Source organism: Panthera pardus, unplaced genomic scaffold (genome assembly GCF_024362965.1).
Source record: "Panthera pardus isolate Hobbes unplaced genomic scaffold, ASM2436296v1 HiC_scaffold_13, whole genome shotgun sequence".
NCBI lineage: Eukaryota > Metazoa > Chordata > Mammalia > Carnivora > Felidae > Panthera > Panthera pardus.
Window position 1 is genome coordinate 3,527,783 of NW_026526688.1, and position 18,153 is coordinate 3,545,935.

Sequence of the window (18,153 nt, forward strand, 5' to 3'; positions counted from 1 at the left end):
AATGAATAAACCTACAGTTCTAAGAAATTCAGTGACCCTCACACCGGATAAATCCAAACAAAACCATGAAAGAACATCTAATTAAATGTTTGAAAACTAGAGACATAGAACGAAATCTGGAAAACATCCAGAGAGAAAGGACACATTTTTTAACTCAAATTTGCCAATTTGAATGTCAGGAGATCTCCTGACCACTGGAGGCCACAGGAAGTGTCACAAAATTTTTCAAGTTTTTGAAGAAAAGAACTATCAAGCATAAGTTCCATGTCCAGTGAATGTAATCTTTAAAAATAAGAGGAAAAATTTTTTAAATGTCAGACAAATAATTTGCCGCTAGCAGACCCAACTTTAGTGACTGGTTACATGAATTTCTTCAAAAAGAAATGAAAGGGTAACAGGAGAAACTTGAAACATCAAGAAGAAAGGGAAGACTATATGAGAATATGAAGTATACTATTCTTTCATAATAAGTTCTAGAAATCACATTTAATGATTGAAACAAGTATTTTAACACCTCTGATACTCAATGACATTTAAAAGTTGGGAAGGTAAAGGAAGTGAGGTTACATGGAAAAGTTTTAAATGTTGATACCATCGTAATAGGCGGATGGCATGTTAATGTGCATGTCCTAATCTATGACAACTGTGCATGTTATTTTATATGGCAATAATTTCTCCAAATGTATTTAAGTTAAGCATCTCCAGGTGGGGAGATGGTAGTGGACAACCAAGGTGAGCTCTACAGCCTTCAAAGGTGTCCTCAGAAGAAGGAGGCAGAGGGAGATTTCAGACAGAAGAGAAAGAAAGTGTGAACTTGGAGGCAGAGAGGTAAGTGATGGCGCCATAGGCCAAGAAACGCTAGCAGCCATCAAAAGCTGGAAGCATCTAGGACTGGATCCTCCCTCAGAGCCTCTGGAGAGAGTATAGTCCTGCTGGCACCTTGATTTTGGCTGAATGAAACTGATTTTGGATTTCTGCCCTTCAGAATTATCAGAATATAAATTTCTGTTTTAAGTCACCAAGTTTGTCATAATTTGATACAGCAATAATAGGGAACTTATATACCTGTAGCCTGTTATAAGTCACAAATGTATATTGTAATATGCACAGTAACCATTTTGAAAACTATGGAGTCCTTAAAAAATGTGGAAGTAACCCACAGGAAGGTTAGAAAAGAAAAGCAAGAAAGAAAGTAAAAGAAACAGCAGAACCGGAGAAACAAATAGAAAACAAATAATAAAGTGGCACATACAAACTCTTTCTGTAATAACCTTCAATGTAAATTGTCTAATTCATCAAAAGACACAGTGTGGCAGAGTCGATAAATCATGACCCAAATACATGCTGTTCACAAAAAAAAAGAAAAAAAAAAAAACACATTTCAAAGTTAAGGACAAAGGTATGTTGAAAGGAGAAGGAGAAGAGTTATACCATGAAAATACTGACAATAAAGAAGCAGGAGTGGCCACATTAAATTTCGCTAAAGTAGACTTGAGAACAAAAAAATATTCTAGAGACAAAGTGGGATGTTATACAATGATAAAATGATCCACCAGGAAGACACACAAATCCTAACTGTGTACACAACAAACATTAGAACTTCAAAATACATAAAGCAAAACTGATAGAGCTGAGAGAAGAAACAGACAAATCCACAAGTACAGTTGAGGATTTTAACGGCCCTCATTCAGAAACTAGATAGAAAATCAGCAAGGTTATAGAAGATCTGAACAATACAATTAGCCAACAGGGTCTAACTGGCATAGAGAACACTATACCCAATAGCGGCAAACACGCATGCCCCATAAGCTCCTCTGAAACACTCACCTATATAGACCACATTCTGGGCCAGATAATAGACCTCAACACATTTAAAGAAACTGAAATAATACTACTGAAAGTGTTCTTTGACCACAATAGAATCAAACTAGAAATTCTTAACAGAAAGGAAACAGGAAAATTTCTAAACACACGAAAACTAAACAACACATATCCATGATCAAAAGAAGTCTCAAATGAAACAAACAAATAAAGAACAGAAGAAAAATGAGAACAAAACATATAGAAAAACATATCTGGGATATAGCTAAAGCAGTGCCAAGAGGACAATTTATAGTACTAAAAATAACTAGACAGGAGAAATGGAATGAAATAATTACCTAAGTGACTACCTCCAGAAACTACAAAAAGTAAAGCAAAATAAATCCAAAGGAGCAGAAGAGGGGTATGATAAATATCAGAAATAAATATAATTGCAATAGAAAAAATAGAAATAAAAGAAATAAAAACTATTACTTTAAAAAATTAACATAATTGATAAGCTTCTAAGAAGACTGGGAAAGGGAGAGGGAGAGGGAGAAGACATGCATCACAAACAAATAAAAGAGTAGTTATTACTACAAATTCAGCAGTCATTAATGACATTAAGCATGATAAGGAAATATTATGAACAACTTTAGACTCAGCAATTTGACAGGTTATAAAAAAATGAACCAATTCCTTGAAAACCACTAACTATCAAAATTCAACCAAGATGAAACAGACATTTGAATAGTCCTGTAACAATTACAGAAATTGATGCTGTAATTAAAAAGCTCCCCAAAAAGAAATCTGCAGACCCAGAAATTCACTGGAAAATTCTCTCTATGTTTTATAGAAGAATTAACATCAATTTTCATAAACTCTTCTGGAAAATAACAGAGGAAGGAATACTTCTCAAGTCATTAAATGAGACCAGTATTAATTTCATGCCAAAACTAGACATAGATAGGGGAAGGGAAGGGGATGGGAGGGGAAGGGAGGGGAGGGGAGGGAAGGAGGAAGGACGGAAGGAAGGAAGGGGGGAAGGAAGGAAGGAAGGAAGGAAGGAAGGAAGGAAGGAAGGAAGGAAGGAGAGAGAGGCAGGGAAGGGAGGATGAAAGAAAGAAGGGAGAGAAGGAAGGGGGAAGGGAGGAGGGAGAGAAGGAAGGGTGGGTGGAAGGAAGGAAGGAAGGAAGGAAGGAAGGAAGGAAGGGGAGGAAGGGAGGGAAGGGAGGATGAAAGAAAGAAGGGAGAGAAGGAAGGGGGAAGGGAGGAGGGAGAGAAGGAAGGAAGGAAGTAAGGAAGGAAGGAAGGAAGGAGAGGGAGGAAGGGAGGAGGAAGGAAGGGAGAAGGAAGAAGGGAGGGAGGGAGGGAGGTGGGAAGGAAGGAGGGAGAGAAGGAAGGGATGGAGGAAACGAGGGAAGGGAGAAACGAGGGAAGGGAAGGGAAGGGAAGGACGGGAAGGGAAGGGAAGTATGAAAGAAAGAAGGAAGTTAGAAACTACAGACCTGTATGTCTCAGGAACTTAGACAAACATATCCTCAGTTAAATACTATAAAAGTTAATCCAATGTGTAACAAGAATTGTTCTCTTCCTCAAAGTGGAATTGATTCCAGGCATGTAAGGCTGGTTCAACATTCAAAAGTCAACTAATGTAATTCACAATATGAACTAGCTAAAAAAGGACAAATATATACTCATATCAGTTAACACAGACACACAAAATTTGATAAATGGCAGGAAATACTATATTTGTGAATTGGAAGACTCAATTCTCTCCCAACTGTTCAACAATGTCATGCAATTCCTATCACAATCCCACCAAGAACTTTTAGACATATACAAGTTTATTCCACAATTGATACAGAATGGTTCAGACCTGAAAATAGCTAAAAGGACTAAATACTCAAGAAAATCAGAGTCCTTCAAATTGACACCTAAAAGCAGAAGCTATGATTAGAAAAGTTTATACATTAGACCTAATCAAAATTAAAACTTCTGCTGTGATGATACATATAAATAAGATAAAAAAAGTAATAAATTGAGGGAAAATATTTGCAAAGTACATATTGTGTAAAGAACTATTATCTAGAGGCACCTGGGCAACTCAGTTGGTTAAGCATCCAACTTTGGCTAGGGTTATGATCTTACAGTTTGTGGGTTCAAGCCCCATGTCGGGCTTTGTGCTGACAGCTCAGAGTCCACAGCCTGCCTCAGATTCTGTGTCTCCCTCTCTTTCTGCCCCTCTCTCTCTGTATCTCAAAAAAAATAAATAAAATGTTAAAAAATTTTTAAAATAGAACTATTATCTAGAATATACAAAAAGCTCTTAAAAATAATGTTAAAGAATCCAATGAGAAAATAGGGGAAAAACACCTGGACAATTTACCAAAAACGATGTCTCGATGACAAAAAAGCAAGAAGAGGTGTTCAGCGTCATCCAACAGTTTCTTATAAAACAAAACATTCAACTAACATACAACCCAGCAACAGCAGTTCTGGAGTTCCATCCAAGACACATGAAAACTCATGGTCACGCTAAAACCTGTACAGAAATGATACGCAATTTGGTAGATGTTAAACACACAGTGGCATATCCATATCATGGAGTACATCAGTCATGGAAAGGACAGAACTATTCTTCAATAGTTCCTCAATATCCAGGCAATCTTGCTGAGTATAAAAAGACAAGCACAGAAGGTTAGGCACTGTGACTCCATATATGTAACACTCTCACAAATGACACACCTGTACGGATGGAATTCAGAGTGGCTCTCAGCGTCAGGGAGGAGTGAGGGAGAGGGACACAGATATGATGAGCAAAAGCAACATGAGTTAGCTTTGTATGTGTCTTGACTTGAGGTGGGTACATGAATTGAAACAGGTGCTAAAATGGTATAGAATTGAACTCACACACACACACACACACAGAGAGAAATAAAACCAGGAAAGTCTAAGATTAGTAAATTGTATCAATCAATGTCAATATCCTCGTTGTGATGTTCTGTTATAGATTCAAAAGTGAACAGGAATCGTTTTGAGTTCAAATACCCATTGAGCAGTGTGCTGTCTACATGACCATGAATTAGAGCTCTGCTTGTTTTCGTGGAAACAATACCTTTGTCACAAGACTGCCATGAGACAACGCAGGTGCAGACAAGAGTCAGTAAATGACAGCTCCATCTCTCCCTGGCCTCCTCCTTCCTAGTACCTCCCATGTCCAAAGATGACTCAGAATACTGCTGAACCCCGCATGATTTGTGGTATTAAAGCAGATGTAATACCTAGTAGCGTAATATTTTCTTGTGGCACTGTACTTCTAATGTTTCTAAACCAATTTTTTATTAACCATTCCATTTTACACTTACACAGTCCTTTGAGGTTGAAAGGCACGAGACAGGGATCCAGGCTTGTGGAAGTGGATGTCCCTTCTCATTCTAAATGTCCTTATCTCCTCCACAAAGAGAATAACTTTGCCTTTGAGTTAACTTCATGTCAAAAACACGCCACACAAATTTGAAATGCTTTGGGCTGATGAGTCATGGAAAAGAGCTCCCTAGCTCTTCAGGTTAACAGTGTGAGAAGAAAGACGTGTTTCCCGGCTTCTTAGAGAAAGCAATCACCGTCAGTCAATATTGGTGGCATAATCAGCAGAATATCTGGAAAATGACTCAGGTTGGCGGGGCCCAGGGTTGGCTGGAGCCCTCCCCACTCCATCTCCAGCAGGCACTACAGGTGAGCTACCCATCCCTTGGGACCTACGGCTTCTCCTCTGTAGGCAAGGAGCCTCCAAATACAACTTCCCATGGGCCCCCAAGGTCCTAGGTCAGCCTGCCTCCCCAGACACCTCAGAAACAGCTAGCTACCAAACCTAGAATGCTGGTGTTCAGCAGTCGGTTATTTCCCCACTGGAAGGGTAGCTGGAACAGAGAATCTAGACTCTGTAGCCCATCCAGAGAGGGTCCTGCTCTGCGACCCCTCTCCAGGGTCCTAATGAAGGCTGGCAGCCTCTGACTTCTCCGTTGCTCACCATCCCCTCGAAGCCCGCCCTGAATCCTACCACAATGTCTGAGTTGCGATAAATAGTTTTGCAAAGAAGCTGGTAAGAAAGCTCCCGGATAAAGAGGCAGCAATGGGAAAGCTAACATAGATAAAGTCTGATGTGTGCTATCAGCTGCACCCCCGCGCACAGGCAAGCCAATTAGAAGGGTGAGAATATGAAGAGAAATGTTTGTGATCATGTGATTCCAGGCTTCCAAGAACCGAAGGAGTGTACTTGATTTCTGATCATGGAAACACAGGTTTTTATCTAGAAAGCCTTCAAGGAGCTGTCTTCATGTACTTATTCCTAACATAAACTACTCAAGCTTTTCTCCAAAGCACTGAGGTGTATATTGATTGAGTCCTCTGATGATATCAAAGATACATGAACATGGAATCATCAGTTTTTAGTGTTTGCTTTCTTAGAGCTGTTCCACAGCCTTTTAATAAAAAGAGAATGATGCCCTTCGGCTCAGGACCTGCCGACAACAGCAAGGGGACATGGCCATGGTCACACCAGGGGCTCAGGAAGCTTCTAGAAACAAGTAGCGGCTTCAGCAATAACAGGTCAACCAGCCATAAGAAACAACTGGTACCCTTAGCAGTTAACCCACACATCTCATTGGATGCAGGCAATGCTACTTGCCTGCAGACTTCCCTGAGGTTGGTTCTTGATCCCCTAAGAGGCACAGACATTTAAAACCTATAACCCAAAATTAAAGCAATTGCCCGGCCACCCATTGCTAATAACCGAAAAGGCCAGAGGAAACTCCAGATGCAATTCTTCTGCAAATTAAATTCAAGACCGTTATCAATATATATTCTTGGATAGATCTCAACAGAGATTTGCCAAATAAGTTATTTAATTTTAAGTCTGTCCCTCTGTAAAAACAACCAGAGTAATCTGTCTTTTGGGAAGATTGGATCATTAAAAGGGTCTCTCCTAAATTCAGTTGTCCTCTTGTTGTGCCAAGAATGTTAAGAAACTAAAAAGCCATTGACAGAAATTGGACATTTTATAACCATATCTAGGATGAACCGATTAGGCTATCTCACTCTCCAAATTCTTCCTGAATATCCAAGACTAGAATTCCACCCCTACCCCCACCCCCCCCACACACACACAGAGGGGAAACCTATAACATATTGAACCTGAGGTAGTGAATACCAGTCTTCCAAAAAGAAGTTTCTTAACTCATATTTTATTTGAAATCTGCATCATGAGATCCAACGACTTCATCCCTGGTCTGGTACGTACTCGCCCCCATATCTGCCTCTCTCCAGTGAGATTTCCAGCTCCGCACTGAGAATGAAGTCTAGCCTATAAGCACTCAAAAATATTTGTCAATGTATTCCCTAAAAGTACCTGTTTATTTGAAGACACAGCTGTGGTTCTCTCCTTGTTTTCTTTCTTTTTCTGTAATTTTGTCTACTGAGGAAATCTATCAGTGGCTTCCTTTTTCTCCACTGCCGCTGATTAAATGCCCAAGTGATCTCTGCTACGTTATGTTTCCCAAAGGGCATCTCAGTTTGATTCAGTTGGCTATTTAGTGTTTCACTTATAGATGTGAGCTATCGAGAGGAAGTTCTAATAACACTTATGTCAATGTAATACATAGTTTGCTGTTGCTCTCTTAACAACAAATAGCATTAGAAAAAATAGGTGTATGACTTTAGATCTTTAATAGTGACCTAAGGGATTTTATAGGGCATTGCTTTGCTTCGTTTATATTTCATATTTTGCATTTATTTAGAATTTTCTTTCATTTGCTTTAGTGACACCCTTCCGTAAATTAGCTGTTATGGTAATAATAAAGTTACTTCACTTGTGGGTTACATTTCTTAGCTCTGCAGCACTTTCGCACGCATTATTTCATTCTGCTCCTTGCCACAGGCAGGGGGACTTTATTATACACACTTTACAGGCATGAAGACAGAGGTGCAGAGAGGTAAAGTGACTTCCCTCAGGGTCACAGAGATAGTTAATAGCAAAGCCAGAACCAGAAACTCCGTCGCTGGCTCTGTGGCCCCTTTCCCATCCACGCTGTGGGTGCTTGCAACCCCCTGCAGGCCAATGCCAGGCTGGGCGATCGGTGTGGGCGCCTGAAAACCATACTGTCGTCTGTCTGGGCCACAACATGCAGGAGTCTGGACTCTAATAAATAAATGCATTTTTGTCTAGTAATTTGGCAAAAAAGAATATTTGGTGAGGGTGGGGGAAGAGGGGCATACATATACTGTGGTGGGAGACTAGACTGAGAGAAACTTTTAGGGGGGCTGTTGGAAAAGATGACAGTGTAAACGAAGTTACCCATTCCCCCTGCAATTCACCTCCTGCAGCTTTTCCTGAAGGCGCACAAAGCAAGTAGACTCGTTTACTGCACCCCTGCTCGTAAATGCCAAGGGTGAGGCGGCAGGGAAAGCAAAAGGCGATCCATGAGGATGCCTCAGGAAGCGAGCCACGTCCATGCGTAGGAAGCAGTAGACACTGGAGAAAAATAACTGCTTTAAATACCCACATATATGCAGCATATACTCGTGGATGCATATCCAATGTAGTATATGCACACCAGGCTTGTGAGTTGGGGTAAACCCTCTAATCTTGTGGTAGAGTCCCCTCCCTGAGAAGGTGGGGAGAAAAGACCTCAAGATAAGGGAAGGCAACCTGGTTCGTGACATGCCTCACAGCCCTGTAACATGAGAGCACCCAGTCAGACCGTATGTCTGTACATTACACATATATGGGAGACAAAGAAGTCAAGAATGTGTAAAAGACGACGCCATGTGGCGTTTACCCAACTGAGCCAATGCCGACACAAATAAAGCTGCTTCCTGGAAAGAAACGCCTCCAAACGGTGTCATGACTCTGTGAGCGAATCCCGCTACAATCTACCTAAGTCTAAGTCTTATCATTTATCACACGAGGAGACTATTAACCCCTAACTTGCGGGGTAAAGGTAAGGACCAAATAAGATAGTATGTATTAGGTGTTTAGTACAGTACATGATACGTGAGATAGTTAATAATTATTAGCTATGATACTACTAATGCTATTATTATAATTATCATCATAAATCATGGGCCAGTAACATGATTTTAATTATTAGCAGTGGTAGGAATTGACACCTAAGAAGATGAGGTAGTGACATGTGCTCGTAGGGAAAGATGCCCAAAATACAATAAATGACAAAAGCATGTTCCCAACGTAGTCAGAATATGGTCCCTTTTGTTTTTATTTTTTTTCTTTCCTTTTCTTTTCTTTATTTATTGTTTTAAGTTTATTTATTTTGGGAGACAGAGAGAGAGAGAGAAAGGGAATACAAGCAGGGGAGGGGTAGAGGGAGAGCAAGCGAATCCCGAGCAGGCTCCATGCTCAATGCAAAGCCCAAACCAGGGCTCAGTCTCACCAACTATGAGATAGTGACCCGTGCAGAAATCAAGAGTTGGAGGCTTAACGGATTGGGCACCCAGGCGCCCCAACGGCCCATCCATTTGTTAACACATGGACAGCAGGTTCACCCACAGCACGTTTTTTAACAAAATGAACCACCTCATAAGCAACTGCTAAATATTAGAGTGAGGGAGTGTAATGGCCAGGGAAGTTTTGTTGTTTGTTTGTTTGTTTGTTTGTTTTGTTTTGCTTTGCTTTTTTCCGGCAGAATAACAAGCTGAAGGGATGGGGGGCAAGCTTCCCCACAAATAAAAAGCAAACCTGAGCGATGCACAAGTAAGCTGAGAAAAGGAAAAGGTGAGACTCTGCAGAATGGCCTCCATAAGGGAGGAAGGTTTGGCTCGGGAGCGGGAGTCGCTACATGAAGCCATCCGTGCAAGGTGCTTCCCTCTGTGCTGAAAGCCCTGATGACCAGAGATTCTCCCAGATCGCGTTTTCAGTCTGGAGAGCAGAGGTCCCACAGGAGTGACAAAACCGTCCTCAAGGCCAAACTCAGCAGGCGGGGGAGGCATCCAGGGAACACTGCAGAGCCGACTACGCCTCCCCTGGCAAGCGGCAGAGCAGCGATCCACGCGCTGGTCCTGTCAGCAGGGCTGTGGCCGTACCCCCCTCGGGACTCTGGATGCACAGAGGCACAGCCCGCTACCCCAGGGCCACTTCCCGACAACCTGTCTGCTTTTAGCACGTGGCCTTACAGGCTGTGAGGGCTCTGTAAGACCTATGGCATGGTGCTAGGAAATACCTGTACTTCCGAAAACACTGATAAAGAACGAGCAAACATGGAAACAGAGGAAACACACTCCGAGTCAGTCCTCATGTGAAATCAGACTTGGACACCCTGAGCTCAGCAAGCTCCACCCACGAGGGCACAGACGGCCACGTGCGCTAGAGGAGAGGAGACCCCACGTCCCGTACTTACACGTATAAGACGGTCCTGGTGTCACCCACTTTGCCAGCATCGCCCACGGTGAGGGTGTCATAGCCTCGCTCCAGTTCAAACTCCTCAAACGCGAGCTTGATGACCTAAATAAAGCAAAGGCAAAGACCATCATTTGGTATCACAGACATTTTCCATGACTTTAAATGCTGCAAATATTCAGCTGTAGTACACATTTTTGTTCCTTAATTCCACTGTATTTCAAACAAATTCAGGTGTCTTAAAAAGTAGTTCTATGGATAACTGTATACATTTGAGAACTCTCAGGTACAGAATTTTATAGAACTCAAAACTGCTATCCCTTCAGAGACATTGATTACCAGTTCTAAAAGTGAAAATAACCCATATTGTGTTTTAAGTTAAATAAACGTCTATCAAATATTTAACATTTATAGTGCTTAGAAGGACCAAAAGATAACTCCATATAAGCAAAAGAATTGTTCATCAATTCTTTTAATATATCTCATACGTGAATTCTTTTCATATTTCTTTTAATATATTTTGAGGACACCCAAAACACTCTGAAATAAATATTTTAGAGTAATGTATGCAGATTTCATGTAATTATCCAAATTAACATAAGGAAAAGATCTGAGGCTAGAAAGTTTTCTCCTACATTTAATTCTGCAAAGCCTCGAAGCTTTATTGTCATAAAGAACACTGTCATGGTGATTGACCCCATGCCAACTAGACAAGACCAATTTGTGTCAGATACACCCATATATTAGGATTCTATGAACTTCTTTTTAATACAGCACAGGGTCCTTTTCTCCAGAACGAAAAAATGCTTTCTTTGGTGACCAACAACGTGATCGAGGAGAAAGAGAGTCAGCGATGTCATGAGATTAGGCTAGAATCCTGAGTGACAAAGAGAATAAGGAATGGGGAGTTAGGTGGATGGTAGATCCTGATAGATGGATAGAGAGACAGACAGGTAAGACAGACAGATACAGATAATGGGTTGGTAAAAGATACAAAGATCAATCAGTAGAGAGATGAATGAGAGAGATGACAGATGATGGAGAGGATAGAAAAAAGTAAATAGATAAGTATAAATTATAGGTAGAGAAATCGATGATAGACAACTAGAGGAGACAGATGCGTCCAGAGAGGCAGGAATCAAGGGAGGAAGACAGGACAGAGAGAACAGGAACCATAATACCAGAAAGACATTTTAATGGGATCTATTTCGGAGTAGAGCTAAAACTCTGGAATCTTGGGGCGCCTGGGTGGCTGGGTCGGTTAAGCGTCCGACTTCAGCTCAGGTCATGATCTCACAGTTCGTGGGTTCGAGCCCCACGTCGGGCTCTGTGCTGACAGCTTGGAGCCTGTTTTGGATTCTGTGTCTCCCTCTCTCTCTGCCCCTCCCCTGTTCATGCTCTGTCTCTCTCTGTCTCAAAAATAAATAAACGTTAAAAAAAAAAACAACTCTGGAATCTTGCAAAAAAGTATCAAATGGCTATTTCTTAGACCCGAAAGGAGGGAACGTGGTGCCAGGAAGAAGGCTGACTTCCGACTAACATCTAATTTAACGTGCAGGGCCCTGAGCGGGCTCTACACGGGTGTGCTTCTGAGCAATGCTGAGAGGGAAGGCATTAACTTGGCTATTCAAAATTCCTACTAAAATTAGTGACACAGTCATTACAACTTATTAAAAGTCTACCCTTTCAAATTGCAGTGTTTGTCTGAATACATTATTTTGGCAATCTGCTGTGAAACAGGTGTCGAGACGGATAGCTCTTGCAAACCAGTGTTAACACTGCATGTGAAGCTGAGGGCCTGAGGTGGGTTTTGTATCATTTTTTCTTTCTTATGTGTCTGTCTGTAAGTGACCAAGGTCCAACAAGAAGAGAATAAAGAAACTGAAGAATCATCATCGAGACCAGCGGTTTCCTTCCCAGCACCTTCCTGACACATTTACTCAGACCTGCCTCCTGTAACACCCTGCAGAGAAGCAGTGATAATCCATTACAGCCTGAGGGTCATGGTTGGACGATTCGTAATGAGCCACAGACAGGGGGTCTCACTACATAACTGTTTTCATTAGGGGTGTAAAAATGGTCGTTTCCGGATTCTTCCAAGGCAAGGCAAAGGCCATCAACAAGCAGCCAGAGCCTGCTGTCAAAGTGTAATCTCTACTCCATGCGATTAATGCTCCATAGAAAGAGAAGAAGTAGACCCAATTTTGGGCAAAGAACCTATCGTGTGTCAGACAATATGATATTCTATAAACAGTCTACCTGGTAGTAACACGGAAATATACATTTGTAACGAAACTTGCCATCATTTCCAATCAAGGATGGGCAGAGATGCAAATAAAAAGTAACACTGAGGGAACACACACATTTTTGGTAAAATCATAAGTATGTAAGGTGCACAACACGACAGTTTATATACATATACACTGTGAAATGATTACCACGGTCAAGCTAATGCACACATCTCTTCATATAGTTACCACTTTTTGCGTGTAGTGATAACACGGGGAATGTATACTTTTTATAAACTTCCGTGCAACGTAATTAACTAGAACCACCATTCTGTAGATCTCTCCACGTACTCACCAGACATAACTACAACTCTGACCAGTATCCCTCCATGGCCGTCACTTCCCGGCCCCTGCTCATCGCTTTCCATTTGTTGCTACTATGCATTGGCCTTTTTTAGATTCCGCAGATAATGAGACATTGATTTTGTCTTTATATATTTGTCTTATTTCACTCAGCAGTATGCCTTCCAGGTTCATCGATACTGTTACAAACAGAAGTACCTCGTTTTTCTAAAGCTGAATAATATTCCTGTGTATGTGAACACACATTGTCTTTATCCACTCATGCTTAGATGGACGCTTTGGCTGCTTTCCTATCCAGGCTGTTGTGAATGCGAACGATGCTGACTGAGACGTGGTGTTTGGGACTGTGAATGACCCAGTGACATTTAGCCAAAGTGGTTTCCTTAGTTCTCTAGACACATGCTTCCAAGTCCTTGCACAGTGGCTGTTTCTTGGAGGCACCTCCCCTGCTCGCTCTGTCCAACAAAGTCCATCTCTTTGTCAACATTGTTTTTTCCCTTCACAACGCTTCACCCTTTGGAATCCTTGTGGGCTTGCTCTTACTGCCTGCCTCACACTCCCCATGGTCAATGCCATGAGGCCCCACACCCCCCAGGGTCAAAGCCATGAGGCCCCACACCCCCCACAGTCAAAGCCACGAGGGTGGCCACTACACTTCCTCCACCTGCTGAGGCCAACAAGTGACTCAGTCTTCTGGGATTTAGTGAATGTGTACTGTGCCCAGGCCACAGTGCTCGGGATGAAAACAAAGAGAAAATGGACAAGGTTCTAGCCTTCAAAGAAAACTGAAAAGTCTGCTAGGGAGTATTTTGATAAACACAAAGTCATTACCAAACTTTTACCTGTTACAGACAAAACTCCCTAATAGATAAAATAGGAAGGAATAAGAAAACGTAAATAAAAAAAGAAAGACAAGGTTCTAGACTTCAAAAAATTTAAAATCCGCAGAGGATATTTTGATAAATACAGAATAATTATAGAAGTTAACATTTACAAGTAAAGATTTCTTAATGAAAACAGATGAAATCATTTACTTTTCAATTCTCCAAAGAGAATCTCAGGTTTGTGAGAAGGAGATGCTATTCAGTCAGGACTTTGGTATCATCTTTAAAATACATTCTTGGCGTTTTGTAACATTATGTATTTTTTTTTTTTTTGACAAATTCTCAGGATCTCGTTGTAACAGTTGGTCTGAGTAACGGCTCCTTATGAGTTTTTCTCTGCATTATCAAGTATATCAAAACCCTATAGGCTCTATGAGAACAACACACTACCCTCTGTTTAAACATTTCTAAATCAGGTGCTTCTAAAAATATAGAGAAGACTTGTTTCTTAAACTTTGCAAAAGAAACATAAATCAGTATCTACAAAATATAACCTGGAGTGACCTTAAACGTAAGTGACCTTATGTTTATCTTCTGGGAACAATTACAAACATATTTAAGTATTATTACCTACATGACGCTTCTCTCTCTCTCCTCCTCTGTGCTCCCATTTGCTCATTTATTCTGCATTTATTCATATATTCAAGGCAAATTAATGTCCTGGCCCTCTCTCACGAACAGGGCTTTGTGCAAATCTTTTCATTTGTATAAGTACATTTTAAACACACTGGTACCACCGCTCAGGCTAGCGATGTGCTTATCAACAAAGGGGCTTCTTAAAAGAGCAAGATACTAAATCAATTGTCCCTAATACTAAGTTTTATCAGTAGGAAACCACATTTCCAGAGGAAGTAGAACCATTTAAATTGGGCATCAGGTGCTGTTGTGATTTAAATTAGCATTAGAAATGGTGGGGGGAGGGAGGGCTGGGGAGACACCCCATTTCCCTTTCCTGACTCGGTGCTCCTCTCCCCACCCGAAGCCACAGGTACAGGCAGTGCCTCACGGAAGGGTGTGATCCCACTTACCACTGAGCAATGCTTCCTACATGCAAGTCCGTGTAGGGGAACACGGCTATGCCACCATTCACGCCTAGGTCTATGGACTCACAGTTTCCCTGGGTTGTGGAAATAAATTATGTGCTCTCATGTGAAGGGGTGTTGAGTAAATTAAAGCAGAAACAGTGATTTATGGTGAATTTTAAGTAAATCTGCATTATCTCCGTTTTCCTTTACTTTGCTGTTAAGAGTTGAAAGGGAAAATTTGCCAAATGGATACAAACCGAGCATATGGGACTGTGTGTTGTTCTATATAAAATATGACAAATTGGGAGCTGTGAACAAACACACATCTCTAGATGGAGCACAGAGGATTTTTAGAACACTGAACGTACTCTGTACGAGACTCTAATGGTGGGACACGTTCATTTTTCCAAACTCACGGAATGCCCACCACCAGGAGCCACCCTAACGCAGACGACCGACTCTGGGCAGCGATGACACAGCCACGTGGCTTCATCAGTCGTAGCTAACACAGCACCTGGCGGGGGTGCTGGTCATGAGAGGGCTGTGCACGTGCGGGCTAGGGGGTGTGTGAGAAACCCGTACCTTCCTCTTAATTTTGCTTTGAACCTAAAACTGCTCTACGAAGCCTTCACACATACACACAAATTTGTTTGCTCTTGAAGAATGAACAGAATCCTTGTTTCTTGTAAACAGTAACTTACATATTTTATTTAATGAGGATGTTATTTTGTTATCAGGGCCTGGATAATTCGTTCTATGTCATTGAGTCAAAATTAATGCTACTTAAAAAAGAAAAATCTCCAAACGCATAGAACCTAGATGCCATTTCCCCATACATGCCACTTGCCTCAATCCTGCTGGGAGGCTTCACGCACTGTTCCTCTAACTAACTCGTCTTCAGCTTTCTTATCAAAGAGGCACAGAGGGACTTAAATTACAAACAAAACAAAACAAAACGACTAACAGGGGCGCCAGGGGGCTCAGTTGGTCGAGCGTCCGACTTCGGCTCAGGTCACAACCTCACGGTTCGTGAGTTCGAGCCCCACGTCGGGCTCTGTGCTGACAGCTCGGAGCCTGGAGCCTGCTAAGGATTCTGTCCCTCTGGGCCCCCTGCCCCCGCTTGTGCTCTTTCAAAAATTAAAATTAAAAATTGAAAAAAAAATAAACCGAAAGGATGGAACTTTTTCCTTCTTCTGTCAGTAGCACGACCTATGGCCAACACTACGATGCTCTGAGCAGCATCTCTGACCGTGGGACAGCTCATTATCCGTAAACAGGCCGCACCAAACTCCAACCCTCAGATGACCGTAAGTCAGCAGCGCACTCGTTTCAAGTAGATTCCCGACTGGTTCACGTCCCTGCAGCAGGGCGCTGCAGCCAGATCAGTGGGCACTCGCTGGGCAGTCCAAACGAGCAGCAAGAGCACACCACGGCGGCAGGGATTCGAGCCGAGACGTCCTGCCGTGCTCCGACACACTGCACGCCCCCCGACGAGTCAGCTACGTGTGCCACGCTCCGTGGCGCTCGCAGCCTTTTCCCAAGCTTGGCTCCTTCAAGAGCCACGGTGACATCGCCAGCGGGTGAAAGCGGACCTGCTCCTGGAGGCAGGAGCCGAGGTCGACGCGTCCCTCGGGACGGAGGGGCGCGTCGGGGGCTTCCGTCTTCCAGGCTGCAGCCGCTCGGGCAGAGGAAAGAAGGGCAACCGGTTACCCCACGGCAGGCCTTCCCCTGCCCTCCCTGCAAGTCCAGGTCCCCTGCCTGCAGCGACGCCTCCTGCTCCACATCCTATCTGCCAGAAGACTTCCCGTACGGAAATCCTTAGGCCGGAGGGCCACCAGGAAGAACCACCCACGCCAGCTTCTGCCACACAGCTGCCTTTTCATGCAGTTAGTGGTCTGACTGGGGCCTCAAGGGCCCTCCGCAAGTCAGCGTCTGCAAAGCATCTTCGCAGGTTCACACAGACAGGTCCAAACGTATGCACAAATGCACGTGTACAACGGGTTCCAAGGTAAATGTAGCCAAAGGAACTGTGGCACTGATCAACTGATATTCGACCCCTAGCACATAATAATCTTTTTTATTGTATGAAAAGTTTTTCAATCTTTACTTATTTTTGAGGGAGAGACAGCGCCAGCCGGGGAGGGGCACGGAGAGAGGGAGACACAGAATGCGAAGCAGGCTCCAGGCTCCGAGCCGTCAGCACAGAGCCCATCGCGGGGCTGGAACTCACGAACCGCGAGATCATGACCTGAGCTGAAGTCGGTCGCTTAACCGACTGAGCCACCCAGCCATCCCGATACTTAATTTATGATGAATTGAGAGATCATCATATTCTTATAAGCCTATTATTACATTTTATGTTCTTTCAAATTTTAATAACAGAATTTTAATAAATTACATCTACTAGTAATATCATGGGAATATACATATTATCTGCTAGGTGAGTAGACCTTTAACACATATATTTAGGTTAAAAATATGCCTATATCCATAAATAATGGCTATCGAAAGTCGGTGTGCAATAATGCAGAAGCAAATTCTCACAAGACGTACAAACATGCAATAAACACCTGTAGCTTTCAGCACTAAACCGTATACACCCTCCTTCCTTCGGTTGTGTTTTCCACTGGTAACTAGGAGCCCCATGAGATGCTGTATCAAATACGCTGCGAACTGTTACCAACTTTGTTTTGGTCCAGTGGTAAATCCAGCCAGTGACTCTGACAGCCTCCAGAAATGGAAGACGGATGTTCAGATATGTCACACGGTATCACACGAAGAGTTCCTGAGCAAAAGCTTTATGGGGAAAGGAGCTGATCTGCATCCCCAATATTCCTTGAAATGTTAATGGGAGAAAGTCTCAAGGAACATGCTTTGGACAAATAGAACATGGTGTGTTTCCTAAAAACATATCTGTGTTCCCTATATTCCGGTCACCAGTCAGACATCAGACGTTGTCATACATGTCCTATTTGAGTATTTTAGCAATAATGTGGAATCAAAGATTATAAACCAGATTATTCACATTCTACTTTTACAGTGCCTAGCCCACAGAAAAAGTCTTTAAAATACAGTGACTTATTTAGCAAACTAATTAAAATCTCACAAGGGACTTGGGTGGCTCAGTTGGTTAAGTGTCAGACTTCAGCTCAGGTCATGGTCTCGCAGTCCGTGCGTTCGAGCCCCACACAGGCGTCTGTGCTGTCAGTGCAGAACCTGATTTGGATCCTCTGTCCCCACCCCGCCCCCGCCTCTGCCCCTTCCTGCTTGCATTTTCTCTCTCTCTCTCAAAATAAATACACATTTAAAAAATAAAATCTCACAAAATATTTAAAATACGTAAGTCCAAATTACGTACCTACCATTTTTTCCATCAAAGTTCCAGGATAAGAAATGTACATGAAATAGCTATTTTCACTGTCCTTAGCCTGCTGACATTACTA

At 42.4% G+C, this 18,153-nt stretch overlaps 1 protein-coding gene across 5 annotated transcripts in view; it reads right to left on the minus strand.

Moving 5' to 3' along the window:
• Window positions 1-18,153, minus strand: part of CSMD1 (CUB and Sushi multiple domains 1) — a 2,004,702-nt gene that overhangs the window by 467,803 nt on the left and 1,518,746 nt on the right. For all 5 annotated transcript variants that reach the window (XM_053900776.1, XM_053900775.1, XM_053900774.1 and 2 more), the window contains one exon: window positions 10,212-10,315. In XM_053900776.1, the coding sequence (XP_053756751.1) occupies window positions 10,212-10,315 (104 nt within the window). The remainder of the gene's footprint in view (window positions 1-10,211; window positions 10,316-18,153) is intronic.